The sequence below is a fragment of the Stegodyphus dumicola genome, chromosome 3, assembly GCF_044657685.1.
Source record: "Stegodyphus dumicola isolate Sdum_Otavi_A_Nest chromosome 3, ASM4465768v1".
Lineage (NCBI taxonomy): Eukaryota > Metazoa > Arthropoda > Arachnida > Araneae > Eresidae > Stegodyphus > Stegodyphus dumicola.
This window is the reverse complement of record NC_140770.1, coordinates 116,044,317-116,068,055: the sequence shown is the minus strand read 5'-3', so window position 1 is coordinate 116,068,055 and position 23,739 is coordinate 116,044,317. Positions and strand designations below refer to the sequence as shown.

Genomic DNA, 23,739 nt, shown 5'->3' with positions numbered 1-23,739 from the left:
GATTTTACATAAATAAACTTTAATTTGCTGGCTATATCTTTACTTGAACTGTGAACCGTCTGTTCGTTAAGTTCAAACTGTATTAATGACAAGGCATACGAAGGATGAAAAGACCCTTATATTCAACTCAAGAAATGATTTACAGATGACAAATCCAGCAAATACTTTTGACTGCAATTCAAGATAGAAGTATAAAATTAAAACTATATTTAATAATCAGCCGAAGCCGCACAGAGATAATTAACTCGAGTTGGCTCTTAGCCCTACCACCGACGTACACAACCCGGCAATTAAAATGCACGTTCGTAAAATAGCAAGCTTAAATATCAGCGAAAAAACGTGGCCGAACAGCAGAACATGCTCTGTCTGAAATAACTCAGACACCAGCTTAAATAGTATCTTTCTACACTAGTTTACATATCAACGAAAAACTGTAATATCATTGTGGCAGGAAATGGAACTGAGAAAAAATAGAAAAGCTAAGTTACTGAACTATACTTTAGTTAGTTTAAAACTAAAGTAACATTCCATATAAACTTCTAGAATAATGGAACTTCTGGATCACTTTATATCTTAATATCAACATTTATTTTCTTATACTCGATAAAAAATTTCACAGAATGATAAAAATTGGATATTACGAATTCTAAGCTCGTCTTCGTTATTATTTCTCTTTGAAAAACTTAACGTACTTCGGTATTTTACCTAAGATTAATTTGGTGCCGTCTGGTATTATGATGCCATCTGATATCTAAACACCGTTTAGATACCAGATGGCGCTGTCTTGAGATCATAGTTCCGTTTTTTTAGTGCTCTGCGAACAGCACAGCCAGTTTTCTGAATCTATTTAAATTTAAAAGAATTAATTTAATAAAAATTTAACTCAGATAAACACTTCGTGTATTTTATTGGAAACATACATACGTGAAATCTTATTAACTGAAACTAATACAGTGAAGCACAGATACTGTTAAAAGTATTCTTAACAATTTATTTATGAAAATTGCTTTACAGTTATATTACTTTGAAAAAGTGTAATTTATTTTCAGCTACGTTCCCGTGAAACTGGCATATAAAACTGTTGAACCTGCAAGTGATGCTGCAGATAAATCACCCATTATTTTCTTACATGGTTGTACGGCTTCTAGCGACTACTGGAGTGATATCCCGCAGACACTTGCCAACAAAACGAAAAGAAAGGTGAGAAAATTGTTTTAAGTTTGTGAATTGTAAGGATCATTTTAATTACTTTATTCGTTATTCTTTTAGAGAAAATAGTAATGGCATTTATGTGGTTAGTAATTTCAGCATTGTCAGTGTTCTCCAGAATTAGGGAGTTTTCTGTAGCTTGTTAATACGCTTCGCACTTTGTTACTCAAATATTCATTCTTTCCTCTCACACAAATGCAATGGTTTATCTGCCATGTTTCCAAATTAGAAACTTGAAGTTGGAGAAAAATAGATCATTATGAATTACATTTATTTAAGAAATTTGTGATGAATATTTTGAAATTCATACTGAATACACATTCATATATTTCATGCATATATTTCGTAATTTTATATCGCCATTTGTAGTTCGTACGATTTTATGTGAATATATGCACAGTTCGTTAGCTTACATTCATATTTTTATGAATGTACATTCCTACATCGATACTGAAATTTATCCTGAAATATCACAAACTTATTTTTAATTTAAATAAATTTAAAATTCATGCAGATACATTTAACATATTTAATTTATATTAAATATATCGGAATGAAATCTGCGTCATTTGTATCATTTATTGGTTATGATTGGTTTTCCCTTTTTTATATCTAGCAAAAATGACTAAAATAATACTCAGTCAATATGAATAAAGCGTGAATATTTATGAACAAAATACAAAATAACTACTTCACTATTATGTAATTTATATGTAATTTGTTAATTTTTGTTAAGGTGATGAAATCATAGTTCGCTGTCTTTGAAACGGGAAATGATTCAGCGAAATGGGCCGAAATAGTTAACTTGTGAAATCTCATAATACATCTAGTGACGAAATGCAACCATCTCCGGAATGTTATTATTAGAACTTTAGTCGTAACGCTTTTATCAAATACATGAAAAGGATTTCATTTTGCACTTTGATATGAAGTTACACTTCATCATTTAATCTTCTTCCTGTCAATCAAGTGAAATGTAAAAGCTTGCATTTGCCAAGTTTTGATAAAAAGCACTTACTTCTTCTACTGTTATACTCTTTTCATAGAAATATTTATATATTTTAATATTTCTTGATAATGAAGTGATATTTGTATTGAAATGTTGCAAATTTAGTTTTATGTTACACATAAAAATATTCCCTGATATTGAAGTAGTATTTTTATTAAAATGCTGTGAATTTAGTTTTATGTTACACATAAAATTGTAAATCATAACACGATTCACACATTTTAATGATAATTGAAATTCCATGGTACAGTAAAATTTTTAAAATAATACTAAATTTTATCCCTGAAACATTTTAATCGGAATAAAAATTATGTAAACTAGAGCAGTATTACATATATTAATTATATTACATGTAGGAATTCATGAATAATTTTCATTCGAAACATGAATATGATCTAGTTACCCTTAGAAAGCCCTCCATGATAGTATCTTTCCTTGTAGGCTGGTAATTTTCAGGTGCTTTTCTGCATTGTAATAAACTAATCATGATTAGTTTGTATTACGAATTCATTAAAGATGATACTTACTTCAATGTTTCTGCAGCATATATAATTCCTTTTTAATCCAAAGGGTCTTTGTTCCTGAAGGACTATTGTTTTCGTTTTGCGATTTTGCGTTGTTTCACTATAAACGTCCGTTTCAGGTTTCAAACTGTTGCCACCAAATGTTAGAGTCCTGCATTATATTTGAAGAAATTAAATAATAAAAAATCTGCATTAATGTATATATATTTCTCGGATTGTGATAAAACAACGGTACACAGAGCCATCGAATTTTGAATGATGTAATCCTACTGGGAATATGGGCATGTGAAAGCCCAAATTTGAAATTCGGAATTTGTTTTATTATCGATTTCATGTTTTGTAAAACTTTAACGAATTTTTGATTAAGAATCTCAAGGATTTCAAAGCGAGCAATGGCAAAGTTGTACAGAAAAAACATTTTTATCTCCAGCGCGCAAGACTCTGTATCGGAAATTCTAAAGATATGCTAAATTTAAAACTATTTTGCAATATTGCTCTTGAACTGAATTTTAGGGTTTAAGTGCGAAGAACGTGATATTTAATAAACAAAGGTAACAGACAAAATGTTAAAAAAAAAACCTGTGGATGTAATATAAAATTTGAAAACTTTCAGATTTTTTTAAGAATTTTGTTTTTAAGTGTTGAGATGAGATAATTTTACATATGATGGATTTTTGAAATTGGAAGCTATTCCGTAAAACCAACATTTCATGCGAAATTTTGTCAGTTACGTACAATCTACAGCAAACAATATCTCATTATCTGCTCTAGAAATAATACCAAACTACAGTTTAGTTGTGATTATTTAGTAAATTTTATGAAAATAACTTCAACTCTGTTTTGGAAGAAATGTGTACGGTTTCGGTAGAACACATTTTCAACCATAAAATACAAATTAAGTTGGTAAATATGAAAGATTCTATACCTTTACCAACAAAATTCTTTGATGTATTCGAGAACTAACTTATTAAATCAAATAACTTTTCAACGCCTTGTACCAAACGAAATTTCTATCTTTTGAGCACTTTTTAATAACACTGAAAATAAAAACACGTTAGCTATGCAATAACAGTAAAATACAAATTTATCAAAATTTGATTCTAGATTTTAACTCATTTATATATGATTCTAGAATTTAACTCATGATTTGTTTCGCGATTAATGGTTTCTTACAACATTAACAGAATTAATTATTAAATTTGTAGAGGGCTCTTTGAAATTATCAGTTACTACATTTTGCGAAATCTACTTATGAAGCCACGGAAACATCTTGCATTTAGCTTAAAAGTAGAGATTATTTTATTAATTATAAGTTCTTCTTCCGTGGCTCATATAAAATTTTAGATTTTTAGAATAACCTTCGTATGATTTTCCTAAGAAGCTTTCCTGTCATAAATGTTTTTGTAAAATTCTCCAAGTTATTTTAAGAAAGTTTATAAAGGAAGCTTATGCCTGTATTCAAATTAAAAAGAATTCATGCTTTAGCCACTTTTTCGAGTGTCTCGCAAACGTGTACGGTTCTCCAAGTACTAACTACTAGAATGCTAAAGATCGACAAATGACTTACGTCTAAAACGCAGTAAACTAAACTCAGATGAAGATATAAATTAAACCTATTCATTTAGTCATCAACTTGAACAATAAGACTGCTATTTATAAACAGAAAACCAAATCTGTGCGTCCTGCAAAAAATTCAGAACATATGCTTAGGTAAAATTTAAATATTAAATGCAAAGTAAAATTAGCCTTCTATGTTTTGGATTAAGACTCAGTCTTTACAAAGGAATTACGACTAGCTAATCCCATTTAATTAATTCATTCGCAGGCAGGGAGAAATAATTAGAATAATGATCAGCTATAGCTGTTGGAGGCCTTTCTCGAATTCATCCTGGTGAGAGTCGACGAAATTAGAAGTTAACATCCAAACAAAATTATAAAATAGTTACGCAGTCAATGAAAGTTCTACAAACAATGATAATTTAAAAAGCATGCATGCAGGCGCATTCTTATGTATCAGAAGCATTCGCATTTATTAATGTATTTTTATTAAAATTTACTATTCATCCTTTATAAAAGAAATAACAGAATTATCGATGCAAACGCCATTTAAATTCTCTTCATATATTTAAAAATCACCCTTAGGCTTGATAACTAAAGATAATAATGATATTGAAAAGAAGAAAAATGAATTATAGCATCTTCTGAAGCACAAGTCATAGAATCATTTTTCAAGCCAAGAGACACTTATCGTACCTTTAAGTAATTGAGGGCTATCGATAATATTTTCGTTAGAGCTTAGTAAGGCTGTAGACCATTATTTCTCAGTCAAAATCATAGAACTCTTTGTGAATTGCTTCGCGTGTCCGCTCAGTTCATAATTTAAAAATAATTAATTTTTTCTACTTATGAGAAATCAGTTAGCGAAAAAGTATTACCCTATACGTTTCTACAGTGCTTTAGGAGAAGAAGATTAAAAAAAAAGGTAAAAAAAAAAAAAGAACTAAACTTAATTATCTCTTTCTTTTTCCCTCTCCCTAAGAAAAATTTAATTCATTTCCAAATAACAAGAAATCTACTATTGAACATATTCTGTCTCATTCCTGTCACCCTTTTTAACTACTCTAAAATTTTCTTTATAGGCTTTGAAAGGAAATCAAACTTCTTAAACGAAATTACTGAAATACTTGTCAAAAAGCATAATTCTACAGAATAAACGCATTCAAAAATATATATGCGTTTTGTAAATTTTGGATTAACGATTAATGAATCTCGCTACGTACAGTGAACATCATTTACAGTACTTTATGCAACGTTTTTATGAGAAATTAAAATCAGTTTACTCTAGTCTAAAATTCTTTTGAATGATCACTATAGACAATAAGGTTATAACGTATTTCTCCCGCCGTCTTAGCGTGCCTTCATGGTGTGGTGGTCTGCACGCTGGGCGCTTATTCCAGAGGTCCGCAGTTCGATTCCCGGGGAAGGCGTTGCTAATTTTTCATTTCATCACAGTGGAGCCCGAACTAAAAGGGTGGTAGATGATGATTCTCTACACCTAGGATTTGGCGATTAGGTCCGCAAAAAACCACTGTCGCCCTTTAAAAGGAGAAGTATATAAGGTATTTCTCTCGCCTTCTTAGCGTGACTTCGTGATGCAGTGGTCTACATGGTGGGCGCGCATTCCAGATGTCCGTGGTTCGATTCCAGGTGAGGGCGCTGCTTATTTCTCAAGTCTCTTGCTTCCAAATAGCCTAATGCCTTTACAAGGTTGCATATAAAGTTTTACCATAATATTGCATATAAAGTTTTACCATAATTAATATCTTTCTTTAGTTTAATTGTTTACTTATTAAAAAGAAGCAAATTAAGAACGGCTGCATTATCTTAATTGACATAAGCTATTTCAGCATGATTATCCTTTAACAGAACTTTTAAACTCCGTAGTGTTACAAATACAATTTTTTTTCAACTTATAAATATAAATGAAGTGTTTCATTTTCGCTACTTATGCTTTCTCAGGCAAACATCCAGACATATTTACACATACAACTAAGACTAGAAAATATTATTAAAGTTTTATTAAATAATGATTAACAAAATACATTAAGTGTCATTAAATATTGGATTTAAATCTTAAAATTAATGAAAGAAATCTGTTGTTAATACTCCAATTAATTTTGACTACAAATTGGCTTGATATGCAGGGAACCATAATCCTTCCAATAGACTTTTTCTGTTTTACTACAGTATGTTTGCTTTTTAAATTCGCATTAAATATATTTATTAATTCTTCGCAGAATGAAAAAACAATCATCTCTCTTCAGCAATATAACTTTCGCCAACCATATTTCTGAGAAAAACTACAGGTAGTGATGACTTTCGAAATGAATGCTTCTAATTTAAAATTACTTTGTTGATAGAATGAGGAGATTGCAAACAACTATATTTTGTACAACTATGGGTAATTTTGTTTCATAGAAATCGTAATAAAATTGTGTATTTTCATGGTTTAATCATTTAGAGCCTATACAAAATTTAAATTAATTTAGAAACTTATTAGAGAATTTTAGAAGTACATTTTATTTCCAAAACTATTACTAGTAACGTTTTCTATTTACTCTTCTGTTCCTAAATTTTCTACTGGATAATTATAACTTTGCTTTCACAGGTTACTCCTCTAATTACGTAAGTCAAAAACGTGTTTACGCATTCCAAAGGTAAAGTTTATTATAAGTAGCATTAAGAAAAGTTACTACTACATAAATTTAAATTATAATGTAAATGTAATTTTAATTTATGTAGTAGTTATTTTAGTGAATGTTATGCTATCTCAAGTTAAGCTCCAGTATGTAAACAACGCATATACAGATTATTATATAGCTCATTTGAATATTAACGCATTTTCTTTTCAGGTGTACCTGTTAGATGCGAGAAATCACGGTGACAGTGAATGGTCAGACATTTTCAACTTCGATGTCAATTTCAACGACTTGGTACACTTCATGGACACAATGAACATTACCAAAGCTGTTTTGCTGGGACATAGCATGGGCGGAATAACAGCCATGAGGACTGCTCTTACAAAGGTAAATTTTTTTCATAAGATTTTAAAATTTAAAATATTTAATTTTTAAAAAGGAATGGAATTTTCACTAAGTAAACAAAAAAAGCGGAATTAATATTTTTAAGTGAAGAGTATTTTGAGAGAATATAGGATACGATAATTCAGATCTAAGAACAAATTTTTAATGTAAAATTAATTTTTCTCTAACTTATGCGTACATCACTCCGTTTACTTTTCTTAATTTGACTATTATCATTCCACTTATCTGTCCTTAATTTATATAATAATTTTAATTCTGAATTGAATTCAAGGCCATTCATAATCTAGATTTCTCTTTGATAACTTTCAACCATGATTCTTTATCTATCCTCAATTATGACTTCCTTATGCGGCCTATTAAATTACGCACATTTTTTTGCTGCATTTCATTTAAACTTTTTTCCTTGAATTTCATTAGAGATATATTTTTCATTTAATTAATTCAGTTTTCACTTCGCAACAAGGCAAAAATACATAAAAACTCAAAACATCTTCATTAAAAATTGTAAAATACATTAAAAAAAACACCAAATACAGTTAAAAAATTTTTTTACAATTAAAGTTAGATATTCTATGCAAAAACATGCAATTCGGCCAGCAGGCTGGAAGCACAAAACTCGATGCACAAACTCGAAGCCAAAACGAAGCAACTCGAAGCAAAAACAAACCTTTCGATGCACAAAACTGAAAGTTTACTTTTGATCCCACTGGGAAAAAAGACACTGAACTGACTTAATTCACTGAATTCCAAATGTAAACAAATGGCACTACTTAAACAACTTTTAAATTGTTGATAATTTTACAGCTACTGCATGCTGAATACCTAAAGGCACAAGAACCCTAACCGGAGCATAAGAACAACATAATTCAATCACTTTTAAAGCAAAAAATGCACAGTTTACCAACATATAAGAATAAAATACTCAGCTCCATAAGGCGGGTATATGTACGATAAAAGAAATGTGTAAATCAGCTTTGTAATTTAATTTATTAATAGCGTCTTAATTTCTCATTTTTAATTTAGGTATTTTTTTCTCTATTCTAAAAATAACGATATTTTCGAACTTCTAAAATCTTAACAGACTACCTTTTGGCTTCACCCTCTGCGCTGCTTGGACGCCGCTGTGCTCTCTTCACTATTGCAATAGTATTAAAAAATGAAAATGTTCTTCAATAGGCCTGATTAGAGTGCCAAATGAATTATGGCCACAAATGTGAATTTAAATAAAAATAGAATTTAATCCGGTTCGATTTCTTCCTCTTCAATCCTTCTCTGTGGGTTGATGCTCTAAGCATCAAGTATTTACCAAACAACAGTGCTACGTTTCAGTGTACCTACTTCAGTACTTCTAAATTTTACTTTCATTATATACATATATAAATATATATTTGGTGAGGCGGATTACAATCAAAAGGAAAGGCGCAAAATTACATCTTATGGCAGTCCCATATACAAAAATTTCAACATTGTGAGGCTATTCGTTTTTGTGTTAGATGAGATACGTACATGTGTACAGACGTCATAAAAAATCTCTTCTCAGTTTATTTTAAATACATTTTATAATACATTTTGGACAAAAAGAATCATTTATTCTGTCCATACGTACAGATGTCGCGAAAAACGTCATTTAAGTTGATTCGAGAGCGGTCAAAATGAATATTTTCGTTGAAATATGATACTCGTATATTTTTTGTGATGACAATACTTCCTGTACTTTGCACAAGGGAAAAATAAACTTCTGGAAGCTATGCTTTTCAAAATATCATTAAATTGCATGCATCCAACTAACAAATAAAGAAATGGAGATCAGATTAATGGTGGTTAATCTACATCATTTAGTTATCATATCAATAACAGATAAAATTAAAATGTATCGAATCGCAATATTTTTAACTCGCTATTCACTGCTATTTCTCCTTATTCTGCAAACTGTATAAAGAGAAATTAATAGGGGACAAAAATTCACCTGATAGCTTAACAGTTAGTTACAGTTCAGAAAGTCGCCAACAGGTTTAGTGTTTAGCGTCACTGACTGCCGTGCCGAAGGCCCCGGGTTCGAATGCTAGAGAAGGCATGAATGTTTGTAAAGGTATAGTGTCGGTGCAGCATAGCGGCACTCTAAATATGCGGCGAGCCGATACTACTCTCGTGTTGTTTGGTGAGGGAAGAGGGGTGGGAGACCCTCCTCCTCCCCCTCCTCACGGGGGTGCTCTCCATCAAAATTGGGACGGAACTGAGTTAAGTCGTACTATCTTCTGTAAGGTGCTCAAGGTTTTGCCAATGATAGGTGTAATCTTGCGCTCCTTACCACGATGAATTTTGTGGGCTTGGGCTGATATTTTCAGACAAGTGAGCAAAAGTAACAACAACAACACAGTTCACATATCAGAGCAGTGTATAAATGTGAAAAAAAATTACACTATAGCCAGACCCTCTATAAAAACCTCTAAACAAAGACTAACTGCATCTTTACTTATACATGCTTAGCTTACTGAATCCGCCAAGCAGTACTGGTTAATTTCACGGACATGGAGGTGAGGTATACACGCGTTAAATACAACTTTAAACATGAAGTAATACTATTTGAGTAGAAAATACTGAGTGTGCGATTATATTCACAACATCGAAAGTACAGGATTGTTGCTTACGTGTTCTTTCAAATGCAATTATACTGCAAATGTTTCATTGCTTCCTTAAACCTTTATGATCGCATATTAAAGTCTGCTATATGATATCTGTTTGGATATTAGATACTTTCATTTCTCAGTCATTTAAAAATTATGCCCTTTTGCCAATCAAATTCTTGTCGTTAATTAATTAACTGTTCCCGATACGTTCTTGGTGTTTATTTTACAACAATTTAAAAAAGTTTTTTAATTCTTCAGCGTTTCTCAATACACGAACTTAAACACTTTTAAGTTAAATCCGATCCGGTTAATCGAGAGTTGACTATGTGTATTACATTAATTATGAAGTTTGTTTCACCACCTTATATTATCGCCCTGTGTTATATTTAAAGAAATTAAATAATGAAGAATCTGCATGTATGTAAGCATGTTCCTCGCATTGTGAAAAAACAACGATACCTCGAGCTACCAAATTCTGTATGACGTAGTCCTCCACCCAAATATGGGCACCTGGAAACAAACCCGAATCTTGAACTACGTATTTGTTTTATTAGCTATTTCATATTATTTTTAAACTTTAACGAATTTTTGACTAAGAAACTCAACGATTTCAAAAGCGACCATTGGCAACATACAGCACGGAATAAAATATTATTATCTCCAGCGCGCGAGACTGTCTATCGGAAATTCTAAAGATATGCTGTTTTTAAACATTTTTATTTATGTGTAAATGAAAACACGCCCCTTTGGGTGTAATATAAAATCTGAAAGCTTTTAGATGTTTTTATATTTATATGTCTTAATTTTGTTGCCATAATTTTTGCAACACCAATTTCAGAAAGAGCGAGTTGAGATGATCATTGTAGAAGATATGACAGCAAGAAAAATACCAAAACCTATACTGGACTCAGTAATTACGTATGTATCACTGGGACAACAAGCTACTGATCAAATGCCAACAGATGTAGATGAGGAAGGTGCTAGGAAATTCATCCTTGGATACCTTTATAATCACTTACCTGAGGAAGCTGTAAGTAACTCCTTTATTTTATAATTACTTAAACTGTTTATTCTACTTCTTCAATTAGGATTAAATTTTAAGTTGCTTAATTTATAATTATATGAATTAAATAATCATGCATTTTTGTAATAGAAAGATTTGATGAAAGGACGTGGCAGCGATGCCCATCAACTTATTTCATTAAAGCGTAATCCAGACGGTCGCTATGGTTTTAAAGCCAACTTTAAAGTTATATTGGATGCAATAAAAAATGTAAAGACTTTAATGACTGAACCAACTGGTGTTTATGATGGTCCAGCTTACTTCATCTATGGAAAGCTTTCTCCTTTCTTAGTGTAAGTATATTATTTCCGCTATCAGTAAAAGCAAATCTGACAATTTTTTAAATCTTTTAATTATTGAAAATCACTTAAGAAAGTTTAGAAATTTACCTAACGAAGTTCTTATAAATTAGTAGCTGTCATTACAAGAAGTTAACAGAATAAAATATTCTGAATATAAGTTTGCTTTCTCGCAATTTCTCGACGCATTTTGAGTCGTCGTTTTTTTCATAATTTGTTTCATATTTTCGTTAATAAAATATGCAAAGATAGAAAGATGGAACTATTTTACAATATTAAAAAAACTGCATAGTTTTTTTATAAGCTGTTTTTGTAACTCAAATAAAGAGAACTTTCACTTAAAAGAAAGAAATCTGAATCAGGTTGCTGTGAACTAGTCCATTTCTTTAGGTAAATTAGTTAAAGGACAAACTAATGCATTTATACTAGTAAATAAAAAATTTACTATTATTAGATTATTTCATTGACTAAATTCTGTTTGAAAAGATATATAACAGGGTAATCTAGGGTGAACATAATTGCATTTTCAGTGACTTGCTTTATTATTATTATTTATTACGCACTACTCCATTACTACGCGAGAGCTTCACGGATTAGTACGCGCTTCACGGAAAGGAAAGGAGGCCTTGTAGAGGACTTTCTCAAAGAAACTGGCTCGTATCCACGTTACATATGGCGAAAACTACGAAAACACCTATACACCGAGACCGTTTGCCAGAACTTGGGTCCCGGACTGAACTACCAATGTTCAGCGGCTTTTACCGCTCTTGTTGCTGATGGGTTCTGTGATCTGCTGTTTCATTTATTATAGCGAGAGGCAAATTACGTATGAATCAGTATTATATAGATGTAATTCTAAATGAAATTTATGCAAATATTTAATGCCTAGGAAACTTTTCTGCATTTTGTAACGAAACTTGAATGCATTAATTTTCAGGATGTTTTAAAATATATAATCTGTAACGTGACACAAAAAAATTTATTTCATTAGACGTTAATAATAATATCGAATTGCTGTTCCTATAACAAGTTTGATCGGATGATTTTTGCTCAAATTTTCGCTCTTAGGTGATTCATATTTCACTCATTTCATTTAATGTAGTTTTTATAATGCGATGAAATAGATTATTTTATTTTATGCTGCCTTCGAAGCCTTCGAACTGTTCTCATATCTTAAAGTATCTTAAACGAGCAGAAATTAAATATTGCTTCGAGTCACCAGCTTATTCACCATTCATTCAATAAATGATTTTTCGTTCAGTACCGTTAAACCCAATCCTCATACAAAAAGCTGATCTGATTGCTTAATTACTCAAAATCTGGATCTCGACACAACAAACTGATGGTTTTCTGAATCATCCATCAATAAGAAAGTGGTTGCAGATATTACAAATGAGGAAGAAATTTACATGAGGAAGAAATGAGGAAGAAAAGTACTTAAAGAGAATTGAAAAAATAAAAATCTGTGGCTTGCGAGAATCAAGTGGTTCTTGATATACATTGTGCGACCGTCAGATATACGCTGGTTCAGCAATGGTAAAATGATGATTTACATATATTTTCTGATAATTTCTTTCATAAGTTTGAAAATTTTTCTCAATCGAAGTTTCGCCTTTCTTGTAAATTCATTCATGATTAATATCAATTCATGAACAATAAAAACTGTGTAGTTTTGGAGCCTCTGGTTGCAGATTAGGAGCTGTAGGAACAGCAGACCTAGAATTATACAGGACTTAGTCTGAAAATGATCCATTAAGTCTCTTGAGAGTTCTTAACCAGGGAGAAAAAAACGATTAATTAACAAATGTTTACAAATCTTAAGCAAAGTCGTAAAAATTTAATAGTGTTGCGTGCGTACGGGTTCGTTACGGAATAAATGCACAAGTCCGATGTAAAATCAACAAAATTTATTATTATTACAACAAAAATGTTTTAATTTCCTAAAATATTCGTGCAGTATTACAATATCTCACAGTAGTTATCTTTTAACTACTCAAGCGTTCAAGAGAACTTAATTCAAAACAGGTATAGAATTCGCTACGGTCAACAAGAGCAGTTTTCTAAACAACAACAAACTAAGTAACTACAACGAACTGAGAGGTTTATCTCCTTTTATAAGATTTTAAAATCGCGCGCGAGAATTTTCCAGTACTTTCTCGAAATCAAAAAGAGATATTTATTAAATGTTACATGCACGCGCTCTTGTATTTTCAATTTTCCGGCTTAGCTTTCTTTTAATATTCGTCACGCGCTGCACTGCGCGGGAAATAAAACCATTTAATTTACAATTCAACTAACATAAGCTATTTAAATACCAAATCCGTAACACTGTCCCCTTCCCAAGGACTGCACGTCCCGTGCAGTACAATCCCTGGACAGGAAGCCAAACTTACAATTGTGGCATAAATGCAATAATAATTATTACATTACAATAATAAACAACATGAACAATAAATGCAATAAATAAAACAAATCAAATACGAAATTGAAATCAAATACTAAATACACATTTAGAAACAAAAATGACCATGGTCTTACCCTATTTACAATTATTTAAATTACGTACTATGGCCATAGTAATGAGCTAACCTGTCGTAATGAACGACATTAGGTTTAGAGTTCGAAGACTTACGAATCCGAACGAACCACGACGTCATTCAGCCTGTTTAGGACCGTGTACGGATCATCCCAAGGTGACTGTAATTTCGGACAATGTCCTTTCCGTCGAGTCGCATTCCACAACCACACCTTGTCTCCTTCGTGGAATTGATGTTCAGTAGCTCTTTGTGTCGTATCGTGTCTTCATCTTCTCCGTCGCCAAGTTGAGTCGCTCTCGTGCAAAGTTGTGCATCACTTCAAACCGGGTCTGGAAATCTTGAATATATTCCTCAGGCGATGAAGGAGCATCCGGAGGGCGAACAAACAACAGATCACAAGGCAGACGAAGGTCACGACCGAAGAGCATCTGTGATGGGGAGTAGCCGGTAGTCTCGTGGACAGCACTGCGTTAAGCCAATAAAAACAGTGATAATTTCTTGTCCCAGTCCTGCTGGTTTCTGGAAACCACTAATGAGAAGTTATTAAGGATGGTTCGATTGAACCTCTCTACCATGCCGTCCGACTGGGGATGTAATGGAGTCGTTTGGGTTTTGTCAATGCCGAGTAGTTTACATAGTTCTTTAACTACTGCCAAGGTAAAATTCCTTCCCTGATCTGAATGTAACTGAAGAGGCACTCCGAACCTGGAAATCCATTGCTGTATCAACACCTCAGCTACTGTGACAGCCTCTTGATCAGGACTAGGATACGCTTCAGGCCACTTGGTGAAGTAATCAATGACAACGAGTATGTATTTTTTGGCATCTGCAGTTCGTGGCAGAGGTCCCAAGATGTCAAAGGCGATACGTCCAAACGGCGCTCCTACGTTGTAACGTTGCAGCTTGCCTCGGCTGCGTTTCCTCGGTCCTTTCCGACCTGCACAGGCATCGCAAAATTGGCACCACTTTTGCACGTCATCCTTTGCATTATTCCAGTAAAAGCTCTCACGAACTCTCTGCAAGGTCTTATTCCAAAGTGACTTCTGTAGGGCTGTTATGTAGTTTTATAAGGACATCAGGAATCCGGGATCTTGGAAGTAGCAGTTGCCATCGGAACATCTTCCCATCATCCGATTCGAATTTCCGGTATAAGAGGCCGTTTCGAATGTGAAGTGAATCCCAGAGTGCCCAGTATTGTAGGACTACAGATAGAAATGTCCTGCCAGGAAGGTTTTCTTTTAAGTAGGTTTTCTGTTTGATGACTCCATTAAATCAATTATGCGTTTAATGTCGCAGCCATCCAGCTGGTCTTTCCTGACTTCATCATCACTCTCGATCAGCCGATGTTGATGTTGTAATTTGTCTTGCGACCGGACTCAGCAGCTCGTATTTCGCTTCCACCCTGGAACAATATCGGCAGATTTCTGGGCAAGGTCTTCTAGACAGGGCGTCGGCGTTCCCGTGTGAAGATCCCTTACGATGACAGATAGTGTTATATTCTTGGAGTCTCTGTATCCACCTGGCTATTTGACTCTCAGGATTCTTGAAATTTAAAAGCCAGGCCAATGAGGCTTGGTATCTATAAGGAATTTTCTGCCTTATAGATAATGATGGAAATGCTCTACGGCTTTACCTATGGTGAGCAACTCTTTCTTAGTGACACAGTAATTCCTCTCCGGTTTAGACAGACACTTGCTCCAGTAAGCTACTACTCGTTCTTGGTCGTCTATTTCTTGGGAAAAAACAGCACCGACACTTTCACTGCTCGCGTCCGTGTGGAGAATAAATGGTCTGTCGAGCTGAGGATACGTCAGATTGGAGCAGATGTTAAAGCCTCCTTTAAGTTGTTAAATGCATCCTCTCATTCGTTTGTCCACAAGAACTTTTGCTTGCTCTCTGTCAGCTTGTGAAGAGGTCTTACGATTGAAGAAAAGTACTTCACGAATCTGCTATAGTAGGTGCAAAGCCCTAGGAAGCTTCTCAGCTGATGGACATTTTCGGGACGTTATCAGAATTTAATCGCTGATACCTTTTCAGGATCCACGCACACACCTTTTGCAGAGATGACATGTCCCAAGTAAGTCACTTCCTTTCGGAACAATTTGCATTTAGCGGGACTCAGCTTCAGATTGGCTTCTTTCAGTTTCTGAAGCACCTTTCTAAGATTTTCTAGATGTTCTTCAAAACTATTTCCGACGATGATGATGTCGTCCAGGTATATCAGACAGGCTTCGTAGGAAAGACCTTCCAAAACTGTCTCCATGAGGCGTTCGAATGTTGCCGGCGCATTACACAGTCCAAACGCCATCACCTTGAATTGCCAAAGACCTTGTCCCGTAGTAAATGCCGTCTTTTCTCGGTCATCAGGATGTATTTCCACCTGCCAATACCCACTCTTTAAATCAAGTGTTGAGAACCACTTGCTTCCAGAAAGAGTGTCTAGAATGTCGTCAATTCTAGGAAGAGGGTAACTATCTTTCTTCGTAACCTCATTCAACCGGCGATAGTCAACGCAAAATCTTGTTGAGCCGTCTTTCTTTCTGACAAGAACGATGGGAGATGCCCATGGACTTGCTGAATGCTCGATGACATTGTCTTCTTCCATATCCTTTAAAAGTGTTCGTACCTCTTCCTGTTTAGAAATCGGTAGACGTCTTGGATGTTGCTTGATCGGAGGATGATCGCCGGTATCGATTCCATGTTGTGTCAAGCGGCTTCGACCCACGTCAGAAGACGAGCGGGAGAAAACAACTTGAAGATCTTTAATGACGCGATCGGCAGCATTCCTCTCTTCATCGTTTAATTGCGCATTCTGCAATAACTCCAGATGTAATGCTCTCTGAGGACACGGATTCTAGGATGTTACTCTTTCTTTTAACGCTAGTTACTGGAGTACACGCTGCAACCACTTCACATTTCTTAATAACTCTCGCCTTCTCAGTTAAATGGGCGACTCTCACCTGGATAACCATTCTGGATAGGTCGACGAGTGTTGAGGCTACTAGTACTCCTTTCGGGCTATTTCATTTATTGGAATATTCTATGATGCCGTAGCGGAAATTTCTATTTACGGCTATGGATCCAGGAAGTAAAAACTCGGTCCTTGCAGGTATTGTGATATTGTCTTGAGCTATAATTTTGCTGATAGATTTCAATCCATCATTAGTTCCGAATAGGGCTATGTCCTCAGATGTAGAGTGCAATTCGTTATTTTTAAAATCTAAGGAAAAATTGTATTTCCTTAGAAAGTCCAATCCGAGCATGCAAGAATCCGTGATCTCTGCTACAGGGCGGTGTCCAAATAAGTTTGCTTCCTAGTTGTTGAGCCAAATATTTTCGGATGATGGTAACGTTGGCTCCTGTATCTATCGTCATATTGCAGGGAACTCCATTAATATGTCCTATTACGAAAAGTGCCGCCTGTCACTGCAGAAATTTGAAATTTAAACTATGGCTTTTCATTATTTGGCAACCTCCGCCCCACGAGATGGCCACTAATTAGTTTCCCTGCTGCTTGCTAGGAGCGTTCTTAACATCCGTGCCCTGGGGTGTTCTGCAGTTTCGTCGTATGTGCCCTTCGACACCGCAGTTCCAGCATTTTATGTTCGGTTTCTTGTCACCAATATTCCGTCTCAAGGCATTCAATTGTCTAGTTAAATCGTCTAGACGAGCAGTGAATTGATCCCCTGGCTCCTGGACTTGAGCAGCTCTGACTGGGTGGCGGTCTCGACGGGTGGCTTGCTGGGCTGCCTCAAAATTCATGGCGTACACTAAAGCGCTTTTCAAATCTTTAACATCCGCCATTCGCAGTTCTTTCTGTATTTCAGGGTCCCGGATGTCATCGATGAAATATTGCAGCGACAGGATTTCTCTTGTTTCTGTCAGGCACTCCGAAAAGGCGTGATGTGACAGCCTTTCAACCTCCGTGGCGAGCTCCTGAAGTGTTTCGGTTGGCTTCTGCTGACGGGATTTTAGTTGAAGCCAGCTGTAGTCTTTTAAACACTTCTCCCCAAAGCGCAGCTCCAGTGCACCGGATAGAGCTTCAAGGTCTAATCTCTGGTTTTCGGGAAGAGTCTGCAGGATATGCGCTGCGTCTGCTCTCAGAGAAGCGGCGAGATGACGGGCCTTAACTTGGTAATTCCATCCATTCGCAACCGCAATTATAGAAAATTGGGCCTTATGTACTTGCCAGGATGTCTTTCCATCATATGTAGATAGCTTCAGAGATGGAGGAGCAGGCATCGGTAAGAATTTAAGACCATCCCTATTGCTCCCTGCCGTCGCAACGAATTTCTTTAAAGTATCCTCTTCTTTGGCAACTGCTGCAGAAACCCTTTCCTCAATTTGTTGTTCGATTTGTTGCTGGACGGCCGAAACTCTTCCTTCGACTCGTTGCTCCCCAGACGATACTCTGTCTTCTATTTGATCTTTGACCGAAGAAACCTTTTCTTCAATTTGTCCGACTTTACTTTGGACAGTTCCTATTCTGTTTTCCATAGCCTCAAATTTATTTTCTATTACGCAGGTTATTTCTCTTTTCATTTCCTCTTGACCTGCATCAATCATTTCTTGAACTACTTTCATCTCCTTTTTAACAGATTCTTTCATCTCCTCGTTAACTGCTTTCATCTCGTTTTTAACAGATTCCTTTATCTTTTCCTGATGGCTTTCATTTCTTCTTGTCCCGCTTTCATTTCTTCCTGTCGCGATTTCATTTCTTCCTTAAACGAGGCAAAGCCTGATATCAACTGCCTGAACTGTTCTTCCGTCGCTCTTGTTATTAGCATTCAAACCCCACTCCTGACACCAAAAATTGTTGCGTGCGTACGGGTTCGTTACGAAATGAATGCACAATTCTTATGTAAAATCAACAAAATTTATTATTATCACAACAAAAATGCTTAAATTTCCTAAAATATTCTTGCAGTATTACAATATCTCACAGTAGTTATCTTTAAACTACTCAAACGTTCAAGAGAACTTAATTCAAAACAGCTAGAGAAAGCTAATCCGCGAATTCGCTACGGTCAACAAGAGCAGTTTTCTAAACAACAACAAACTAAGTAACTAAAACGAACTGAGAGGTTTTCCTCTTTTTATAAGATTTTAAAATCGCGCGCGAGAATTTTCCAGTACTTTCTCGAAATCAAAAAGAGATATTTATTAAATGTTACATGCACGCGCTCTTTTTTTTTTTTTTTTTTTTTTCAATTTTCCGTCTTAGCTTTCTTTTAATATTCGTCACGCGCTGCACTGCGCGGGAAATAAAACCATTTAATTTACAATTCAACTAACATAAACTATTTAACCCATTAACGGTTTCACCCGGATTTTCTCGTTCTTTTATGCAGGTCTCTTAACGGTTCGTTACGGATTATTGTTAGTTTAAATGTACCCTCAAAAACGGACAGTCCCGTGTTTTTGTATTATCGAAAAAACACGCCAAAAAGGACTAGCCCGTATTTTTGTATGTCTTCCAACCCCCAATGCCTAAGGGGACAAGGGTCCATGCAATCCTGACGACAATGGGTAATGGCTGTCATTAGCGTGGGGAGAAATCTCCTTGATGTTTTGGGATAAAGGCCTTACACTGACTCTAAAGAAACAAATTTATTACCAGTTACAAAGTGGATGCATATATAAAGGGATTTAAGAATTTCCGTTTTAGAGCAGTTATTGAATAAAAAATAGAATTTTTTACAAAATGAACGTTTACCTATAAGAGCATTAATGAATTAAAACGAGAAAAATAAAAGTAATAAATGCAAACATAAAAATCTGAGAATGCAAATCTTTCAGATTTTACATTACGCCCAAAGGGCGTTTTTTAACGGTTTGTGGGTTACCTTTATTTTTAAATATCATGTTCTTCGCACTTAAACCATAAAACTTCAGTTAAACATCAATACCGCAAAATAAATTTTAAATGAGCATATCTTTAGAATTTCCGATACACAGTCTCGCCCGTTGAAGATAATTTTTTATATTATTATTTTCATATAGTGTTGTCTTTGCTCGCTTTAAAATCGTTGAGTTTCTTAATAAAAAATTCATTGAAGTTTTACGAAATAGGAACATAGAAATAGGAAATATAATAAAACAAATTCCAAATCTCGGCTTCGAGATGCCCATATTCGGGTGGAAATGTACATTATTCAAAATTGTATGGGTCTAGGTGCCGTTGTTTTATCACAATGCGAGAAACATACATATATTTATGCAGATTATTCATTATTTAATTTCAAGGCAGACAGCCCTCGAGTGCTCTGCCGTAATCTAATAAACCAAAACCATTATTTAATTTCTTTAAATATAATACAAGGCTGTAATATGTGGTAGCAACAGTTTGAAAAGTGAACTGACATAGTTTTCAACGGAAAATGAAAAAATGAAGTTAATAGACCTTCTCGGCTAACGCCCTTTGTTTTAAAAATAATGTATCGTGTAATTTAATGGGAATACGAGATTAAATAATTCTCTTTAAAAAATTCTTCTACAAATTTATATCACGAATAATAAAAACGTGAGGTTGTCTTGATAAATTTATAAATATTATACATCTGACAATGCGATTCAATTATTTGATTTCGTAATTTAAGAGCCTATGATTCTTCTTATAAAACTGTACAGGAATTTAGCAAAGAAGCTATTAAGTAATCTCTTATTACCATTAATCTATGCGATAAATTATTATTATTATTATTATTATTACTTTTGGTTCAGTCTTTTACTTCCAAGTATCCTTTTACCTCAAATAATCGAAAAAATATATAAATTTAAAACAAAATTCGCCCCCAAATCAGAAATTAGGTTACAAATTTCATGCAAATTTTATTTCAAAAGCTATTTTACGCTTTGTAAAATGACGCAAACTTAAAAATTTAAGATTTTTAGTTTATTCATAAAAGGAAATATGCGCAAAAAATTTCTTCGACATTAAATTTTAAAAACTCTAAATCGAATTATTATCATCCGTAAACGTAATTGTACAAAATCTGAATTCAATAGCTTATCGATAAGCAGTTCAAAAATCGACGACGAGCTTTTGATTAAACACCGTGAATGAACTGAATACAATTTTTGGAACAGCTCTATTTTTAAGCACTTTGGAAAGATCGGTAAGTTGTTGATATAGCATAACCGTTATTTTTATAACATTCTTGGCATTATGAAACGTGTAAGTGACATTCATAAGCGATTCCCGACAGTTCTGTTCATTTTTCAAAGTGGCTGCTTTTGAAAATATTGTGAAGCTCACTCGATGTGCTCCACTATCTATGATACTCATTAAAGATATTTAATAATGTTTTATTTCTATACAGAAATACTGGTAAAATTAAGAGGTCAAATATTTAATTCTTTGAGTTATATAACTACTTATACTGTCTCAAGAAATTTTGAGTCATTTTGTAAAAATAATCTTTTCTTTAAAATTCCTTTTTCCCCCTACCCCCTATGCTTCATGACTTTATTACTATTCTGATGAATGAAAGGTTTTTAGAGACATTACATTTTTTTTTTAACAGCAAGAGACATGAAAAATGAGCAATGCCTTACCCGGGACGCGAACCACGGACTTCTCGAATGCGCGCCGAGCGTACTGAGACCACGAATGCATGCTAAAAGGGCGGGAGGAAATACCGTATATACTCCCCCTTTTAAAGGGCGACTGGGAATTAGGGGACCGAATCGCCAAATCCTTGCGGCAGAGAATCATCATCCACCACCTTTTTTTGGTTTGGGTGCCACTATAGAAACACTAGGTTATTTCGAAGCAGGACATGTGAAATAGGAGCAATGCCTTCGCCGGCACTCGAACCACCAACCTCTCGAATACACGCCGTGCGTGCTGACCATTACACCACGAAGGTATGCTAAGAAGGCGGGAGAAAATACCTTATAGGTTACGAAAACCAAAAGTTGAGTAGGTAGTCACAAATCTAACTAATAAATGTTCTACAAATACAACTTTTAATATTTTAGCAGAATTTTTTGGAAACGTATTTATATAGATTGTTTTAGAAATCGACACAGTTTGATGCCAGTTTAGAGGAGGGGTTGTTTATGAGCGTATTAAAAATGCTTTTCCCACTCAAAATTTTAACTACTTTAAAATAATAATTCATAATCGCACTGAATCTGATGTTTACAATTATTTCCCCTGAGATTTCTTTAAAAAGAAAGAATTACAATTGTGTTTAATGCAGAAAATTTAATGGAATTGGCATCTGCGCAAGAGGACGGAAACTATCAGGGAGGACTTTCTAAGGAAAACTAGATTTCCTTCACATTGAACGTAGAAAACTTTCACCGAACAAGCGTGTTCACCAGGATTTGAACTTATGTAGGATTACCAGTACTCAGCGGTTTTAGCGCTTGGCCACCGCAGGCCGATTAAAAATCTTGTTTAGAAACCTTTAATCTTGATTTAGTGTGACAGGTGCCGTAGTTTGAAGGTAAGGATTACTTGAATACAGCAAAACACACGAGGACTATCTGCTTTTAAGGAAAGAGATGCCTTCGTAGAGGACTTTTTAACGAGAAAAGTCTCATATTCATGTTATATATATGGAAAAATACCATTCAGCCATCGTATTCGTTCTTCAGGGTGTAAATCGAACTACCAGTATTTACCGGCCACTAATATGGCCGTAGTTGAATAGGGGAAATAACTGTTGGATTGTAAGGCATCTAAATTAAGAAATAAAAAAAAAATCACTTCTGAGGTAATCTTAAACCCAAATTAAGTTTTTTATTATAATTATGAAAGAGTTCAACTCATTTGTTAATTTTCAGATCGTTAAAATTAGTGTGGCTTTAATGAATGATTATTTAGACCTGTTACAGGAAAAAAATACATCAAAAGTTTCCTTTAAAATATCAGGAATTATTGAAAAATCTTCTGTAATTTATAAACGAGAAAGCGTATTTATTCAGATTTTACATGTGTGAAAAAATAATGAATTTTGATCTTCCCTAGTAGAGACATTTGTAATTATATTTCTAGTTCCAAATTCAAAGTGAGAAATCTAGGTGCCTGAAGCCAGAGAACACTATCGATTCTTCTTGGCTTCTATTTTCAGCGACGAAATAGATCAACTGCATGGAATTTTTATGATTTTTCTCAACATGTAAACTAAATGCGTGTAAGTGTTTCTTAGAAAGCTCGTCGGAAGTAGAATACCTTTATCTTGGTAGATAGATATCGTGTGCTTTAGTAAATTTAGCAAATCTAAACACAGGGCCGACAGTACTATGTTTGAGGCCTTTCTCTAACATAGTCGAATAGTGTATCGAACAGTCGAACAATGAAATCACCCTACATCGCCCTCTTTTACTTACTTTTATACTTTTATCTCAATATTATATATTGCATCCACAAAAAGTTCTCTAAATTAATGTTATTTGGATTCGAAAACCATTTTATGCTTAAATATATCTTTCCAGATGTTTGTCTTTTACTCACTGAGAGTCAATGCTTCTTGAAGATGTCAATTCATGAATGAAAAATTATTTCTTGCTTTTCCGGTTCCCCCTAACCGTTCCCACAAAGGCCGAACCTTTGGGCAAAAACAGCCCTCCTATGATGTTAATTTCTCAGTAAAAGGGAAAGCACTGAACGGGGTAAAGTAGTAGAAATCTTGACTTTCCTTTTCACTCAAAATTCAAGCATTCCCAAACTCTACTATAAAAGATATACTCCCTAAGGTATAAAATTTTTGTGTAATGAAATTATAAAATGCAATATATATATATATATATATATATATATATATATATATATATGCATTATAATATATATATATATATATATGCTAAAATATGAATGCATAGATATATATCATTGATTATATATATATATATATA

General features: G+C 34.1%; 1 protein-coding gene across 1 annotated transcript in view; it reads left to right on the top strand.

The window, feature by feature from the left end:
- Positions 1–23,739, top strand: part of LOC118185780 (sn-1-specific diacylglycerol lipase ABHD11-like) — a 61,148-nt gene that overhangs the window by 1,098 nt on the left and 36,311 nt on the right. The window contains exons 2-5 of the mRNA XM_085812359.1: positions 1,050–1,200; positions 7,155–7,328; positions 10,812–11,003; positions 11,127–11,329. Coding sequence (XP_085668485.1) covers positions 1,050–1,200; positions 7,155–7,328; positions 10,812–11,003; positions 11,127–11,329 — 720 coding nt within the window. The remainder of the gene's footprint in view (positions 1–1,049; positions 1,201–7,154; positions 7,329–10,811; positions 11,004–11,126; positions 11,330–23,739) is intronic.